The following is a 17753-nucleotide window of genomic DNA, read 5'->3' as shown; positions in this document are numbered from 1 at the left end:
TATCCCATTAGAATTCCTTGAAGAGAAATAATTCAAATAATTATAAACATTTCCATCATTTTCATATTTCCTACTTCAAGAATATTGATATTGTATTTTCTAGCATTATCTAGATATTATTATAGATATTTAGATTTCAAAGATCTATTTTCATATTGTGATCACTTCAGTATTTCCAGGTATGAACATACCACATTGCAATTTTTGGAAGTAGTGAGTTGCTATACCCAACAAACACCTACAGTTTTCCCTTATTATCCATCATGAATTCAGTCAATAATCAATAGATATCTAACAAGCCCTAGACATGTTCCAGACATTCATTTGATATTGCATTGTTTTCTTTTACTTCCTAACTAGGGACATATGAAATGTTTAACCAGTGCTACAGAGGCACAGACAAGAAATGTTGAGAGAACCAAGGAGAAATGTGTGACATTGACACAAGATATAAGAAATGTCAGGAATGGATTCATATGAGAAATGTCTACAGAAACTTTTTACTATACAAAAGTACATAGGTAATGGAGGCATAAAAAATAAGGGGTGGATGTTCTAGTTTGATGTACAGTACACAAAACTGAAAGATATCTGATTTAGATCATGAATGTGATTCTCTACATTTCACTCACAGAACGTGAAGGAACAAGGATAATAGAAGTTTGCATAAAATGTATCCTGGATAGAAGTTTATCTACTTTTAAACTGTATGAATATAACTACATTTAGCATGACTTATATTTCAAAATGTATTGGAAATAAAACATATCTATATCTATGTGTCTGTCTGTCTATCTATCTACCTATCTACATACACACACACTTCTAACTGATCAAAATATTTGAGCTGCTGCATAACATAGGATACAATAATAAAGTATGCATGCTTATTTTATTTATAGTCTCTGTTAAAAACATGTTTAACATATTTGTCAAAGGAATGTCAACACATTTCCAATGAATTCACAATATTTTATCCTAAAACTATTGTTCTAAGAAATTCATAACCTTCTGAGTTCAGTCCTGATGATCAAAACTACATTCCAGCCTTCATGCTGAAGCAAGTGAGGCTTTCAGCAATTTAAGGTTCAGCTGGAAATCCAGGAACAAATTCTGCCATCAGCTATTTGAACTACTGCAGTTCATTAACAATTTTATACTAATAAAAACAATTTTTTTTCTATCTCAGGTTAATCACAGAGCCACAGTCAGAGAGTGACTTATGATACTTACTTTCAGTTCATTGTTGGTAAGAGTAAATGTTTTATTTGAAAAGGTGTCTTTAATCAAATGATAAGTTATATTATTGTTGGGAATAGTTCCATCCCGATCTGTACAACTTAGGGACACTAAAGGGGTGTCAACTGGGATGTTCTCAGGAAGTTCAATTCTGCAATGAGAAAAAAAGTGTTATGTATTGAACTTGATTTAGGCAGATGATTACAGTTAATAGATTAGATCATTTGAAATGTTGTGTTCATAATTTAAATAGCCCTTTGACAATAAGTATTTTATAGTATCCATGAAAGATTGCCTAAGACATGACTTAGCATCCATGAGGAGACCAAGGGAAATGGATGGCATTGCTCTTATGCTAGATTTCTGGACAGCAAATTCAACAAGTCAAATATTACTGAACAAATGATAATTTGTTCCTCCTCAGGTTGGTAACTTTATATTTGCAGTTCATATAGTTCTACCTGATCTCATGAAATGGCCATGCTTGTTCCTTTAAACTTGTACTATATCATTCTCCCAACCTTAAAAATAAAGAAACTGAGAACTATTGACTACTTAGATTTACTTAGGAGAGAGCTGGAACTGTTGATTTTGTATTAAATACTTTCTATTTACTATGATGAAAAATACTTGATAAGAAGCAACTTAAGAGAGAGGGTTTATTTTGGCTTTGGATTAAATTCATGGGAATCTAGCCCATTATGACATAGAAGTCATGGGAACAGGAGTGTGATGCATCTGGTCCTATTTCATTTGGAGTGAGTCAGAGAGAGCCAAGAGTGCTAGTGCCCAGCACATCTTCTCTTTTCTCTTCAGTCCAAAATCCCATTCTTTTACATTTTTTTAGAGGTAGAGTGAGCAGATATGTCCATGTCAGTTATCCTATGGTAGAAACTCCTTGTCAGACATGCCCAGGGACTGTATCCAAGGTGATTCTAGATCTGGTAAAGCTGACAGTCAATATTAACTATTCCACTTACCAATTTTGCATTTTCCTCTATATATCCCAGTTTCCCCACAGCCTCTGCATGTGGCTTGTAGGGGTGTACTGGCAAATGAAATGGAAATTGATAGGTTAAATTACAGTTCCTAGTAAAATGATTAAGATGACTAGAATGTGAAATGTCATCTATATGTTTAGCTCTCTTCTCTCCTTGTGGTTAGAAGCAGAACATTAACAAGATGCCAGACACCTAAATATGCAGGAATACCTGCATCAATGCATGGATCAGAATAGAGTCAACAAATTTTTACTGTACTTTTCATCAATGCAAAGAAAAGCTCATTGGGTTAAAGTTACATTGTTGATGGTAATTCAGTGGTAAGTTGTCTGGCTAATGCAAACAGCTACAATGATGTTTCCCATGAGTTTTGGGAGGATGTTACTAACTTAACATTAGATTACATTTTAGCAGGAAACTCAAACTTGAGCTGAATGTGGATGACACCAGTAGACATGCCAAAGTTGATGAGGAGAAAGCCCCAACCCTACATAAAGAACTACAGGCAACTAAGGAACACGGAGAATGGGAGAAATAGTCTACCATAGGTAAGAGCACACCAATTAATTATACTGGGTGGTCATCCACGAAAAACATAGATACACATAACCCGATACAGACCAAGCATATTGTACTTAGGAATATATATGTATGTATGTATGTGTGTGTGTGTGTGTGTGTGTGTGTGTGTGTGTGTGTGTGTGTGTATGTGTGTGTGTGTGTATACATATATATGCATATGAAAACAATGAAAAGTAAGGCCATGAATTTAAAAAAGAGCAAGTAAGAGTATATTGGAGGGAGGAAATGGAAGGGGGAAATGTAGTAAGTACAATCCCTCAAATCAAAGAAAAGTAAAATAATCACTTTAGCATGAAAAATAATGAAATGAAAGATAAATTTTCTAATTTGCTAAGATAAAGAATGTTCTAGAAAGCTGTGCTTTCATCGAGTTGAACACATCTGCTTTGGTAAACATTTACCATTTATTCAGGGTGAAGACTTTTAAGTTGCATTCTTTTAAGTTGTGGCAAGACACACTGCATTATGGTTATCTAGAGTCACTCGACTGTGCATTAACTGTGCATTAGCACTCGGACTCTTTATTTCTGTCATGTCACTCTCCCAGGCCTCCAGCTACAATCAGTTATTCACATCTGTCAGATCACAAGCATTGGTTTCTAAAACTCAACAGAGTAGACCTATTTGTTTTATGTGGAGGCTGGCACTGTGTCCCTTAAGTGATCAAGGCATGCCAGTATTATTTATATGGAAGGTGTTCTTTTAAGGCAGTGACAAATTATTCAAGAGAAGACTACCCTAATCCCATTGCAAGGTGTGAAAACGTTGTCTGTGCAATCAGACTGAAAATTTCCAGTAATCGGGAGTGTTCATTTTCCAGCCTGCAAGACCATTTGCACTTCACTGTAAGTAACTGGCATGATTCTCCTGTACTTGATGTTTGGATGCTGTGAATAGGATTTTGAACTTTCACTTGGGTTTTCTGCATACAAATGGAACATTCCTTGTCTGGAATTATGTTGGCTTTCTAAACATTCTAGATTTGGGGAAATTTCAAGATTGATTTTTACCTTTTGTGACAAAGCAAGTCAACTTGTCCTGGGCAGTTGAAAGCAGAAGCTGTGCTGTGTAAGGATAAAGTAAGAGATGAAGGGAAAGGTCCTTGCCTGCTCAAGGATAACTGATGCCCACTCATTCATAGGTGCTGCTTTCTCTATACATATATCTGAAGAGCCAACAATCGCTGACATAACTTACACATAAATTTCCTGGGAGCATTGCGGAGGGTTGTCATTGACATCATGTAGAATCACTGTGAGTGTCCCTGTTGTTGAATGTGTTCGCTCATTGTCATAAACTCTAATGTATAATACCCAAGATTTTGGGGTTGTTTCATCTTCATAGTCTAAAGGATAGGCAACAGTGACATCTCCCAAGTCTAAAAGGCAAGCAGATTAAGATGTGTTTGCATCCACAAGATAAAGAAGATGTGCACTTAAATCATGATATGAATAGAGTACTCCTAGGGATAAAGGTCAGCTGCTGACCTAATGAAGTCATCAACACGTCACAATTGTGACATATGAGAAATATGGGTTAAATGTATGACAGAAGCCAGAAGCTGCCTGTATTACAGAGGTCCTCTCACGGGAAAGTCATGGCAGCTGCAGTGGGAAATGAGTGTGGGATGGTGAACACGGGGCAGGCAGGGAGAAACCTGGGATTCTGAAGAAGTGTGGTTTTGGGATAGCATGCAGCAAAAAACAACAAAAGGAAAAAGAATATTTCAAGTGGGAATTAACTTCCTAAGTATTTGTATTGCATCTGCACTTGCAGAGCATGCAAGCTTTAAAGGTATACACTGCTTTACAAACTATAGGTATGTAAATAACTGATGTATTTCATTATCATGCTGGTAAATCTCCAGCAGGATTGCTTCTCTATCCCTTACATCTCTTGCGCGTCTTTTCTCCTTCTCTGTGGAGTTATTATTTTCCCAGATGTAAACTTTGTTAAAAATGTATTTGTTTGTTTGTAATTATGTGAAGTTGTAGGGAAGGAGGTAGGGATGAAGTGCATATAAGGACAAGTGTCCAAGTAGGCCAGAAGAGGACATGAGTCCCCTGGAGCTGGAGTTATAGATGGCTGTTAGCCAGCCAGTATGGGCACTGGAGTGAAACTTGGATGCTCTGTAAGACCAGAAAATACTCTGAACTACTTTGTCATCTCTCCAGATACCACATATAAACTTTTGAATTCACATTTCTGTTTTCAATTTTCCTAAATATCTTACATTTTGATCTTACATAATAGGTGCTGGAGGAAAATCTGTTTATAATCTAATTAATACTCCCACAGTAAATACGATGTTTTACCAAGACCAACATAACTATATTTTTAAAAAATTAACTTGTAATGGTTTACTAAAACGTCTGCACTGACTAAAACTGGAACCTTACCTTTAGAAAAGGCCTAACTTCTTATGTTTTATTGTAGGCCTATTTTCTTGAAGGAAATTTGAATACTAGTCATATTTGTGTTTCTTGTTGACTTCTTCAGGAATTTTGAGGTATTATCCAAGTACCTTCTCTGCATTTCTTTGATAGCCATTATGCCTCTCCCTCGTGATTGTTGTTATGGTGACTGGTTTTGTTTTTTTTTTTTAATAACCAGAAGTTTGTGGGAATGCTCTTTTTCTAACAGCAAGAGATTAAGTATATGACCTCATTATTTCCTTTCACTAGAATTTGCATTTTCCAAACCAAAATATTCTCTAACACAGCTACAAAATAAGTCCTGAAGCAAACATCCCGATATCAAAAGTCTTTTTCAAATTGCACTGATTGGCTCCACGTTTTCATAAAAAAGACAGTTTAGAAGCACTCTTTGTCATGTCTCTTTAGTCTACCTGGATTAAAAAAAATAATTTATCCCTTGAGTTTCCTAAATACATGTATTAAAAACTTAGGTTCATTCTGACACTATCACTTTTAGTTTGTTGCTGTATGTTTCATCCAGATTTCCCACTTTCCACTTTTATGAGGCATATCTCAGGCAGAAGAGGCAGCCTTTGCACATCCTCCCTCTCTGCATAAGCTCTGCCCTGCCATGCTTGCGTCTCTTCTACAGGCCACCTGCCTTCTTATCCATCCTACATTCTGTGCATGGTAATCTTTGCATTGAGATGATGGGAATGCATGTTTAATCATACTCTATTCATATGTGAATGGGTATGTTCCCTCCTAAAACAAGGAGGAATATTTCTTTCCTACATGTTCTAACTTTATGCCTAAATTGTCAGGGACACAGCCTCTTAACGTCTGAGCAGCTGAGATGCACTTAAAGCCAGAAGTGTGCTTCTCAAACAGGCTGAACTCAAATTTATCCATGTCACAGAAATTCACTGAGTGTGTTTAGGCCCAGGAATTCAGTAGCTCAGGGATAGAGCAGCACTTACTTAGCACTTATAAGGCCCTTCCTCTGATACCCTCCATGGTGGTAAGAGAAGGAAACAAAACTCCTCCCCAGTACATTTCAGATGGAGACTGGTTCAGTAATAATTCAAACTTGCTTTTATGTATGTAATGTACTTACAGGAATGTTTGACATAAAATGAATATTCTGTTTATGATAACTAATGTTCTGGTTTCCATGGGAAAATTGATTTCTCAGAGAAAGGTAATAAAATAAGTTTCCAGTGCAAACTTACATATGTGAATTGTTGAAAAGTCTGCCAGAGCAGACGAACACAGAACCCTCCATACTTCTAACAAGGAAGGAAGGATTAGTAGTTCCTTCATAAAAGTATGCTAAGTGCTCTCTTACATATTTTAAATATCATTCTATTCAGATATAATGACTTCAGAGCTTAGTTTAATGAATAAAATACTTTACAGTATGCTTTCTGAAATGGTTGACCAAGAAAATTATTATACCTTCATTTATAGCAAACACTTTCTGTGTACCTATAAATTCATAATGTATGGCATCTTCTATATCTCTATCTGTTGCTGTGAACTTGGCCAACTTTGTTCCAACAGGCAGATTTTCATTAATATTTATAGGTGCATCTGGTTTGTATCTATAGGACAAAGGAGAAGTTTTTAGTACTTGGTGTAAACAAATGTCTCTTTCCATCTAAGTCACATAGAAAATATTTAAAATTTCATGTGGTACATCTTTTGTGACAATTTATATTCTCTAAGTTCAAATAGCTTTAAAATAGCTGTATATACATTAGCTGTTATTGATGTATTTAATAGTGAACTTATTATTTTATCCATTCTCTTCCTTTAGGCTTTCACCTGATTGAGAAATTATAAACTATAACAGATAAGAAAATACTATAAACACTTTAGAAATAATTTTTCTTTATATATATATTTGGACAGATATCTATGTCAGAACTATTTACTGCCCCAACTCTCCTAAGTAGCTACACTGATCTCACAGTACGAATATATCAATGTTCATTTCTATACTACTTTTCTTATTAATCATAAATAGCAAAAACGTGGAATTTTGAATTCTGTTTCATTAAGAAATGTCATTTGGCCGGGTGGTGGTGGCACACGCCTTTAATCCCAGCACTCGGGAGGCAGAGCCAGGCGCATCTCTGTGAGTTCGAGGCCAGCCTGGTCTCCAAAGCGAGTTCCAGGAAAGGCGCAATGCTACACAGAGAAACCCTGTCTCGAAAAACCAAAAAAAAAAAAAAAAAAAAAAAAAAAGAAATGATCATTTTCTGTAGTTTCAATAGAAAAATATAAGTGGAGTGATTTTGTTTAGTGCACGTGAGAAAAGCAAAGCTCAATGCTATCAAGCTCATAGAAGTTTGCTTTCTAGATATTGTAAGAAATTTTGCAATGTAAAAAATAATAAAACAGTGATATTTATCTTGCAATAAAAACGTTCCAATGGTTAAATCAAGCACTTAAATATTTAGATTAAGCAATGCTTACATCAGAACAGGAATTTCATCATTAACATTTCGGATGTTTATAGTGATGGTGCCCACACATGACTCCAGAGACAGGCTGTCCCTATTTCTCACAGCGATTACTAAATGAAAAAACTAAGAGCAAAAGACAGAATGTTTTAGTTTTTTCACTTTGAATGCAGAGCACATACAATTTCCTCTTACGTTAAAAATAATGTTTTAAAAGTTAAATGAAAAAAAGACTAGAAACAATACTTTTACCATTCCTAATTATCTTAACATTTGTTGAAAGGATTATCTCCTATTTTTATATATGTATTTCTTCAATAAATGCTACCTTCCAATTATCATAGATTTTAGGTTGCAATTTTAAACATCACTTTATTACATTGTAGAAAACATATCCAAGTTAAATTTATTGAAGTACTAAAATAAAATGGTAAATTAAATCTCATTGTTTAGAGAAAAATAATTTTTTATCAATTTCAAATATGTAAGATTTCTTTAAAATGTGATTTCTAGCCAACCAAACAATTGGGAAATAAAGTCTTACAAGATAATAATAAGTCTGATAAAGTCTGTTTTTAGTTTTTATTTATTAAAGTTAATTCTGTAATCAAGCAGATTAAATATATCTGCAAAAGTATTATTAAAATACACTAAATCCAATGAGAACATCCCTTATTGAAACTTCTACTCTAGGAATATTTCACATGAGCAAGCAGAAATTGGAGCTCATCCCATTAAATGCTCATCTGACTATTTCCCTTTTCTCATTTGTAGCATTGTCTTTTATCTCCCCTTCTGTCAAAGACTAAATGGACTGAGGGATGGAGCACAGAATATAGGAGAGAATGTAAGGAAAGATAACCAGAACTAGGGGCCTTCTGAAACACTCTTAGGGAAGCCCCTATGGACTCTTCTACTGAGTGTGTTGGTACAAGTCTTTAATTCGATCACTAGAGAGGCAGAGGCAGGCAGATACCTTTGAGTTCCAGGCCAGCCTGGTCTACATAGTGGGTGCTAGGAGATCCAGGAATACATAGAGAGACTGTATATCAAAAGAACAGCAAAAAAGAAGTTTTGTAAAATAAATCCATATATAAAAATAGTTTAAGTACCTTAATTAGACAGCATATGCTAAAAATAAAAAAGCAAAAAACAAAAAACACCTCAGTATCAGGAATGGGTTACCTCTTTCTGAGTCAAGTAGGGTTCCATAGGTTTTCAAACATTATGGAATATTGTCATTTCAATTGTTTACCTGACAGAATTTGATACAGAACCCTATTGCTTAAGACATCACATACTTGAGTTATAAAACCTGTGTACATCAAGCAGGCACTGATGTAGAACTGTTACCCTTACTGGCTGTTTTCATAGTGTTACAAGATGCTCTGAGGGGAAAAGTAATCACCATCCTCCCCAGTTGTGAAGCCTGTGAGCTACAGTAATGATGTACATGCTTTTGTGTGCATGTGTGAGTGTGTATGCATGCATGCCTCTCTCTCTCTCTCTCTCACTCTCTGTGTGTGTGTGTGTGTGTGTGTGCATGTGTGTGTGTGTGTGTGTGTGTGTGTGAGAGAGAGAGAGAGAGAGAGAGAGAGAGAGAGAGAGAGAGAGAGAGCATGTGTGTGCATGCACACGTGGGCATGAGTCTCTGTGTGTGATTACAGAAGGATTCATGAATTTGAGAGTGAGCAGGTGAATAGGACATGGGAGAAGCTAGAGGAGAGAGGTGTAGGGATAGAGAAATGATGTAAATACATATTCACATACAAAAGTCTCAAAAATAAAAATAAATTAAAAATATAATAAAGTGTTTTTGTGATAAAGAAACCTATTGTTTCTTTATATTTCACGTAGTAAGAATGCATTTACTATGATAGACATCATATCCTAATGGGAAAGATGGTCATATAAAACAAAGAAAGATGAAATTTTATCAAGTGGTGGTTTGATTGTTAGATTACATATGGATACAGAGTAAAATAATGGAGAGGGGCAGGAGGGCAGGGGTTAAAGGCAGGGAAGAAGTCATGGTTACATCAAACATTCGGTCTAAGAAGCTGCCAAAGGTTCCTTTCAAGGCATGACTCATCAACATTGCCCAAGTAGATGTTGTAAATGACTATCCCTCCTAAAGATTAACTCCTAAAGATTATTTTAAGAAATAGACAAATGAATATAGAAATCACCATGAACTTTGGCTCGCCAACCATAATAAAAATAATTAGGCTTAAAATATGGATATAAATTAAAACATTAGTAAATTTAATTTGGCAAGCTATATTGCAAATTGTCTCATATAGGGTTGGTTATCACTTGGAAAACAAAGATGGCATAATAACAGGAAAATTAAGTAACACAGACTATTAATAAATTAATAAATTAAGGAAGAAGAAAGCCATACAATTATCTGAACAGATGGAGGGGAAAATATCTATGTCAAATCAAATTCCAGTTAAAAAATCTTGGCAAACTGATCAGAACAGATATTATACTTGATCTTAACCAAAAGGCTAAGAAATTCACCCATAATGCCTCAGCAATCTGGCTGCCTAAACAAGACCTGAATAATGACACCACCGGTACACATGCTAACATGAAAGGGAAAATCTCACAGGGCCCTCCTCATAGACCAGTGGTCCTCAGCATTCCTAATGCTACAGCCCTTTAATACAGTTCCTCGTGTTGTGTTCAACCCCAAACATATAATTGTTCTCATTGCTACTTCATAACTGCAATTTCACTAGAGGGCCTTAAGGATGGTAGAGAAAAACAGCAGCCATAGAGAGAAAGGAGAAGGAAAGACAAACATCACTAGGGCAGACAAGCAACTCTCGTCCCTCTAGCTGCACCTGTCCCCTTCACTTCCCTGGTGTCCACAGCTTTCCCATTCTTCTGTCACTTTCACTTCCTGTCCATTGGTCTTCTGTCTTTGTCCATCCTACGGAGTGCACTAGATGGTACCACTAGATGACCATGCCTCAGCCCAAGACCCCATAAAATGCATCAAACGTGCTTCTTTCTCAATATGTTTTTAAACGTATTTCTATTGAGCTAGATGACTTAGATGGCTTTTTATGCTTTATTTCATTTTAAGTAAATTTCAAACATTTTGATTAAAGGGTAAATAAAGGCATTTGTTATTTTAAAATACTGGTTGTTCTCACCTTAGGATCTGTTTCATAATCCAAAAGAGGTTCCAAGGTTTTGGAAATGACACCACTATGTGAATCCAAAGCAAAGTAAGCAGTGGTGTTGGTTGAAGAATTTAATATCAAAAACTAGGAACAAAAACCACAGACATGGCTGACATATTATTGTAAGAGCATGAATTTTGAACTGACATTTTTTGATGCTATTATTTGGCAAAAACTACACTCAGCTTCATTTGTGAAGACGGTGCCTATAAATAAAATCTGAACTTGCTTTTGTATCCAGACTTCAAAAACAATGCAAACATTCCTTCACATTTTCAGCTGCACTTTTTCCATATTTTGATTTGTACTTCAGAACTAGGGCATTTTTGGTAAGTAGCTGTCACTGGTTTCACAATTAGTTTACTTTCTAGTGTTACATTCACAGCTTTTTTCAATATAAAACTTCATTCCCTTTTGTACACTGAAGAAGTGTATCTAAAGAGGTACACAAAACAGCATTCGGTCTCATCCCAGTATTGACTTTAGGCATGAAAAAAAAAGAAATAATACTTTAAACAAATAAATTGTTTTCATGAGTAAGGACATAGTATTCTCCACTGTTATTATAATACTTGCAACAGGGTAATGGGGTCCAGACTTTGGAAAAATACTACAGGATGCAAAAAATTTTATTAAGAGACTAAACTATACAAAGACAAAAAATTTACATCCTGATTTTGGTTCAAAAAAACAACAAAACCTGGGTGGTGCAATGATTAATGTGTCAAAAGAGACAAGACAGCCATATTGATGGACCCTTTGAGTTACTTTGTTGGTGGACACATGGAGGTACTGTCCTTGGCTGTTTCTGAACAAACAAAGTTGGCTTGCTATAGATTAGAACCCACTAAACATTTTTATGGGTAAAAATTATTTATTTCTTCTATTATTATGATGATTTTGGGTTTGCTAAAAATAATTATGTTCAAAATCTTTGTTTTTTCTTATTTTAATGACTCATAACACAAATATTACAATAACTTCATTTACAGAAAATAATACATGTTTATATATACACAGATATATTAATACATACATAAATGGATATCCCACAGCTTCAAGCACACAAGACTATGTTCTTACATTCTTCCCTCCACCAACACAATATAATCTCACAAATGGGACTTGTGAGTCCAACAAGAAGGAATTATATTTTCCTGTGTGGTTTTCTTAGTCTAAATCTTGATATAGAAAAAATGAGTAACTCTGAGTATACTAACCGATGCTTCATAATCAAATCAGAATTTAAAAAACTCCATAAAGTCTCCCAAGAGCTACCCTCTCAAGCTTTAGCTTTAGTCACATGCCCAAGTTTATTAGTTGTTAGCAGCATAAGCACATAGAAAACTCTTACCCATCCTATCAAGACATTGACTAAACCATTAAAATTAGAAAAGAATATTCCAATCTATTAATATGATTTATTACACTATCAAGAAACTAAACTTGCTTTTTAGAAACATAATTATGCTATGGGTTATATTACACTATAAAATTTTTGAGAAAATGCAATGATAAATTTCTTCCCCAACTAAGTTGTAACTTTTCCATCATCTATTATTCATTAATTCTCATTTGCAAATTATTGCTGAAACCAAAATAGTATGAAGATCTAAAATATCATTTATGGAATTCTGAGTCTAATAAAGAAAATATAAATAAAAGGAAGTAAACCAGAAGAGAACATTCTAGAGTGAATCAGCATCATCAATGGTAATAATAGTATACTCTTCACTTACAGTCTTTTCAGATCCTTTTAGTTCTATGTCTTCCATTTTCTGTCTTATCATTTTCATTTTGCTACTGTATTCAAAAGCTTAAAGTCACTCTCTCACTTCAGTAAACATCATAAGATACAAAGCCTAGTTTAATTCAAGCCTAACGAAACAATTTTTGCTCACTGAAAGTTAAGCAATGCATTCTGTTTTTATTTTTGGGAAAAACATAAATGGCAATTAAAAACTTACTTCAACTTCTTGTCCCAGATCTGGATCTCTTGAAAGAATTGCATATATAAAAGCAGAGGGGGGGATATTTTCGTCAACAGACACTGAAACACCTATACAATCACACAAGTAATCAACAATAATTAAATGGCACATGTGTCTGTCCTGCCTTGCTTCATGTGACTGATGTAAGTCATCAGGCTGTGTAAAAAGTCTATATTGAGTAATTCCTTAAGGATACTTTCTCTAGAAAACACTACAAATGTTTATTCATATGAACATCAATATTGATCTTTTTCTTCAACTTTATTTATGTCTTGGGGGTGGGGGCGTATGTGTGTTTACTGGTACAATTGCCCACGCAGACACATGTGAAAGCAGGAGATTGAGGTTTGTGTGTTATTCAGTCATAGTTTTTCCTTATTTTTTGAGACAAGTATCCTCACTTAACTGGAGCTCTCACTTTCAGTTGTACTCTCTGGCCTATGAGCTGCTGGGATTTAATTTTATCTTACCAGTAATGGGTTCATTGATGGGCATTGTTACACCCAACTTTTATATGCTAGAGAAATAAGCTCAGGTCTTCATGCTTGCAAGACCCAGCACTTAAGCACGGAGCCACCTTCCCCGCCATATTTTACATAGAAGGACATGAAGCCTCACTAAGCTTTCTAGTCTGGTCTCCACTGCATGAGTTGAGGCAATCCTCCTGCCTCAACTTCATGAGTACCTTGAATCTAACATGAGAACACCCAGCCCAGATAATTGCTTTTAAATTTTGATATTTAAAAGAGTCAATATAATTCAGGTTTTTGTTTTTAAATTTAAATATTTGGTTGATGTGAAGAATGAGATATAACTGCTCAAGTGTCTGAAACATTAATGTTTACAAGAATACTTCCACTTCCACTCACATATGCTAGAATATTGAAGTTTTTTTCCCAGTAAAGCATAAAAATAGTTGCAAACAGTGAAATAAAGAAAAATGTGTTTTAATTTATGCTGCATTTTTTATGTGTACAACAGAGATAAAGTAAATTTTCAACCTTAGTGTGGTTCTGATAATTAAGTATAATATGTACATGTCTCACACATCTCAACAAATGCTGCTGTCTTCACTGCTCTTTATCTTGTTTCTGATGTAATCAAGTATGATTGGGTTTCATCCCTAAATAAAATAAGAAAGATGCACACACGAGTATGTAAACCATTGGTAGTTTCTTCATATGATGAAAAACTGACCCATATTTAAAAGCGTGATACATACATGCATGCATGCATACACATAGTCACACCATATGCATAAACATGAACAGAAGGAACAAAAAGGAAACACAGTGAGAAAAGAATGCAGAAACAAGTGAGAAGGTATAATTGCTGACATCCAATTGATCAGTCATAATGAAATGAATTAGTCTATGTTGCTAAGGGCTACTTATGTGCAAGGCCTTAATACATTCAAATATTTTGTAGAATCCTCTACTTGAGAATTTGCTTACTGTGCACATCAGTTTAACACCAAGTCTGGTGGATTTTTGAAAGATATACTTCATGTTTATATGCAAGTACCTGAATATAGGTGTATGTGCCACATGTATGCCTGGACCTGAGAATGCCAGAAAGAGGGCCAGATGCTCTGAAACAGAAGTCGAAGGTGGTTTTGAGCCACTATATGGGTTCTAGAAATCAAAATGCAACAGCAGCAGGTGCTCTTAACCACTGAGCAATCTCTCTGGTTCTGTGGCTATTGTTTATAATCTATTTTAGTAGTCCCACAGAATCCTCATGTTTTTTGATATTTCTAGGAATATTAACAGAACATCTTTTGGATAAATTAGGACCAGTTCATTTTGAACCTTTGCTCTACACTGGATGTATGTGAACAGATGTTCTGATTTAGTGATTCACTCTGGGGAACTGTCACCTCTACGAAACTAGAAGCAGTAAGTGAATTGATTATACAGTATGTCAAATCCACAGCAGGAAAATTGTATTAATGCCTTTTTGGGTAAATTCACAGGATTTTACCCTTTATTTAATTCAAAGTGAGTTCTTCATGCTTTGCCTCAGTTGCAAGGATACCAGTGATCTGATGGGACAAAGTCTTCCAGATCTTAAGTGTGCCTTAGCAGTTCAGCCAAGTCTATGGTGGAAATCAGGTCATAATGACCTTGAGATTCATGTGCATCTTTTAAGAATTTACTATAATGTGGAAACACTAAAATGAAATTACCAAGAACATCAAATCGTTTCATAGTCATCCAAAAGATAATATCTTCATGAACACTAAACTAGAAATCCAGTCTACACCAGGATCCATCTAAGATTTGCTTTGTGTTTTAACTATATTTTTTAAAAATTGAGATTATACTCTAATAACATCATTTTCCTTCTTCTTTTTCCCTCCTTCCAACTACTTCCATATATCTCTACCCCCTTGCTCTCTATCAATTTTATGGCCTCTTTTTTATTGATTGTGTGTGTGTGTGTGTGTGTGTGTGTGTGTGTGTGTTGCTAAATACATAAATACAAATTCACAGTCTATGTAATGTTGCCTGTACATATATGCTTTTGGTGATGACCACATAGTATGGGCTAACCAATTTGTGTGCTTTCTCCTCGGAAAAGACTATCTCTCCTGCCCTCAGTATTTCTTAGGTGTCATGCACTCTTTGTCTAAGTTTGAGTGTGCCTATTGCCTAGGCTGACAGGCCAAGCTACTCCAGAGATCCACCTATCTCTGACTCACCAGCATTAACATTACAGACACAAGCACCAGCTGGTTTTTTGTTTGTTCATTGTTTTTCATGGGTTCTGGGGGCTTTAATACATGTCCTCATTCTTGCAAAACTCACGGTTTGCCCTATAACCCAGACATATAAGTCATATCTTATTGTTTAGATATTTATGAGTGTGACAACCTGTGAGGGACATACTAACCCATATGTTACAGATTCATTTGGAATACTATTTCCATTACTATTCTCATTTGTGTACCATAAAAACTAATAACCATAATTGGAATTCAAACTACACAGATACTGTTTTATTTTTATTTTTTTACTTTTTAGCCTAACTCTACATTTTTTCAGCTTTTTATTTCTTTTGAAACCATATTCCCTTTCCTCTTTTCAAACCCTGCTGTGTGCCTATCCTTGCTTATTTTTAAGTTCACAGCTTCTTTTTCCAATGATTCCTGTTAATAACGTTTTTCAAGCTTAGTAGCATACAGTGAGAGAGTGATGCATTTGCACACAGGGAGAATGGCCTGGTAACACACACAGGGAGAATGACCTGGTAACACACAGGGAGAATGACCTGGTAGCACACAGAGAGAATGACCTGATAACACACAGGGAGAATGGTCTGGTAGCACACACAGGGAGAATGACCTGATAACACACAGGGAGAATGGTCTGGTAACACACAAGGAGAATGACCTGGTAACACACACAGGGAGAATGGCCTGGTAACACACACAGGGAGAATGACCTGATAACACACAGGGAGAATGGTCTGGTAACACACACAGAGTGAATGCCCTGGTAACACACAGAGTGAATGACCTGGTAACACACACAGGGAGAATGACCTGGTAACACACAGAGAGAATGACCTGGTAACACACACAGGGAGAATGACCTGGTAACACACAGGGAGAATGACCTGGTAACACACACAGGGAGAATGACCTGGTAACACACACAGGGAGAATGACCTGGTAACACACACAGGGAGAATGACCTGGTAACACACAGGGAGAATGACCTGGTAACACACACAGGGAGAATGACCTGGTAACACACAGGAGAATGAGTAACACACACAGGGAGAATGACCTGGTAACACACACAGGGAGAATGACCTGGTAACACACACAGGGAGAATGACCTGGTAACACACACAGGGAGAATGACCTGGTAACACACACAGGGAGAATGACCTGGTAACACACACAGGGAGAATGACCTGGTAACACACACAGGGAGAATGACCTGGTAACACACACAGGGAGAATGACCTGGTAACACACAGAGAGAATGACCTGGTAACACACACAGGGAGAATGACCTGGTAACACACACAGGGAGAATGACCTGGTAGCACACACAAGGAGAATGACCTGGTAACACACAGGGAGAATGGCCTGGTAACACACACAAGGAGAATGACCTGGTAACACACAGAGAGAATGCCTGGTAACACACAGGGCGAATGGCCTGGTAACACACACAGGGAGAATGGCCTGGTAACACACACAAGGAGAATGACCTGGTAACACACAGGGAGAATGACCTGGTAACACACACAGGGAGAATGACCTGGTACACACACAGGGAGAATGACCTGGTAACACACAGGGAGAATGACCTGGTAACACACACAGGGAGAATGACCTGGTAACACACACAGGGAGAATGACACAAATTCAAGTCCAGCCTGAGTTATGAAGTGAGCCTTTGTCTCAAAAAACCTGAGAACTACAACTCTCGCTCAATGATGGAACATGCCACTACATACATCAGACTACGTTCAATCCTTAGCACCCTTCACACTAAGTCAATTCAACAAGTAAACTCAGCTGTGTTGCTGTAATACTTCTTATAGAACAGTGTTTCCTGAATCTGAAAAATGAAATTGACTCGTCATATACCTGCACCCGTTGAAAAATTTGGATCACAGGAGATTGGATCATCAACATTCTCCACAAAAACTGTGAACATATACGAGTTGGTGTTATTGCCATCATCCCTGGCCTCAATTTCTAACGAGTAGATTCTGGAGTTACTTGGGTTGTCAAGATTCAAAGACTGAAGAACAGTGATTATACCTGTGACTAAGGAAGGAAATAAAATAAATAAAAACTATTAAACTCAAATATTTATTCCTGATAGTTTATACT

General features: G+C 36.1%; 1 protein-coding gene and 1 pseudogene across 1 annotated transcript in view; both read right to left on the bottom strand.

Moving 5' to 3' along the window:
* The window catches only part of LOC119087687 (cadherin-related family member 3-like), an 88840-nt gene that overhangs the window by 46768 nt on the left and 24319 nt on the right, over window positions 1-17753 (bottom strand). The window contains exons 8-13 of the mRNA XM_037204289.1: window positions 17505-17687; window positions 12872-12963; window positions 7721-7833; window positions 6698-6843; window positions 4020-4200; window positions 1234-1390 (exon numbers count right to left, since the gene is read on the bottom strand). Coding sequence (XP_037060184.1) covers window positions 1234-1390; window positions 4020-4200; window positions 6698-6843; window positions 7721-7833; window positions 12872-12963; window positions 17505-17687 — 872 coding nt within the window. The remainder of the gene's footprint in view (window positions 1-1233; window positions 1391-4019; window positions 4201-6697; window positions 6844-7720; window positions 7834-12871; window positions 12964-17504; window positions 17688-17753) is intronic.
* On the bottom strand, window positions 10121-10229 carry LOC114688371 (annotated as a pseudogene).

Source organism: Peromyscus leucopus, chromosome 3 (genome assembly GCF_004664715.2).
Source record: "Peromyscus leucopus breed LL Stock chromosome 3, UCI_PerLeu_2.1, whole genome shotgun sequence".
Lineage (NCBI taxonomy): Eukaryota > Metazoa > Chordata > Mammalia > Rodentia > Cricetidae > Peromyscus > Peromyscus leucopus.
The sequence above is the reverse complement of the archived record's forward strand: the minus strand, read 5'-3'. Positions and strand labels throughout refer to the sequence as shown.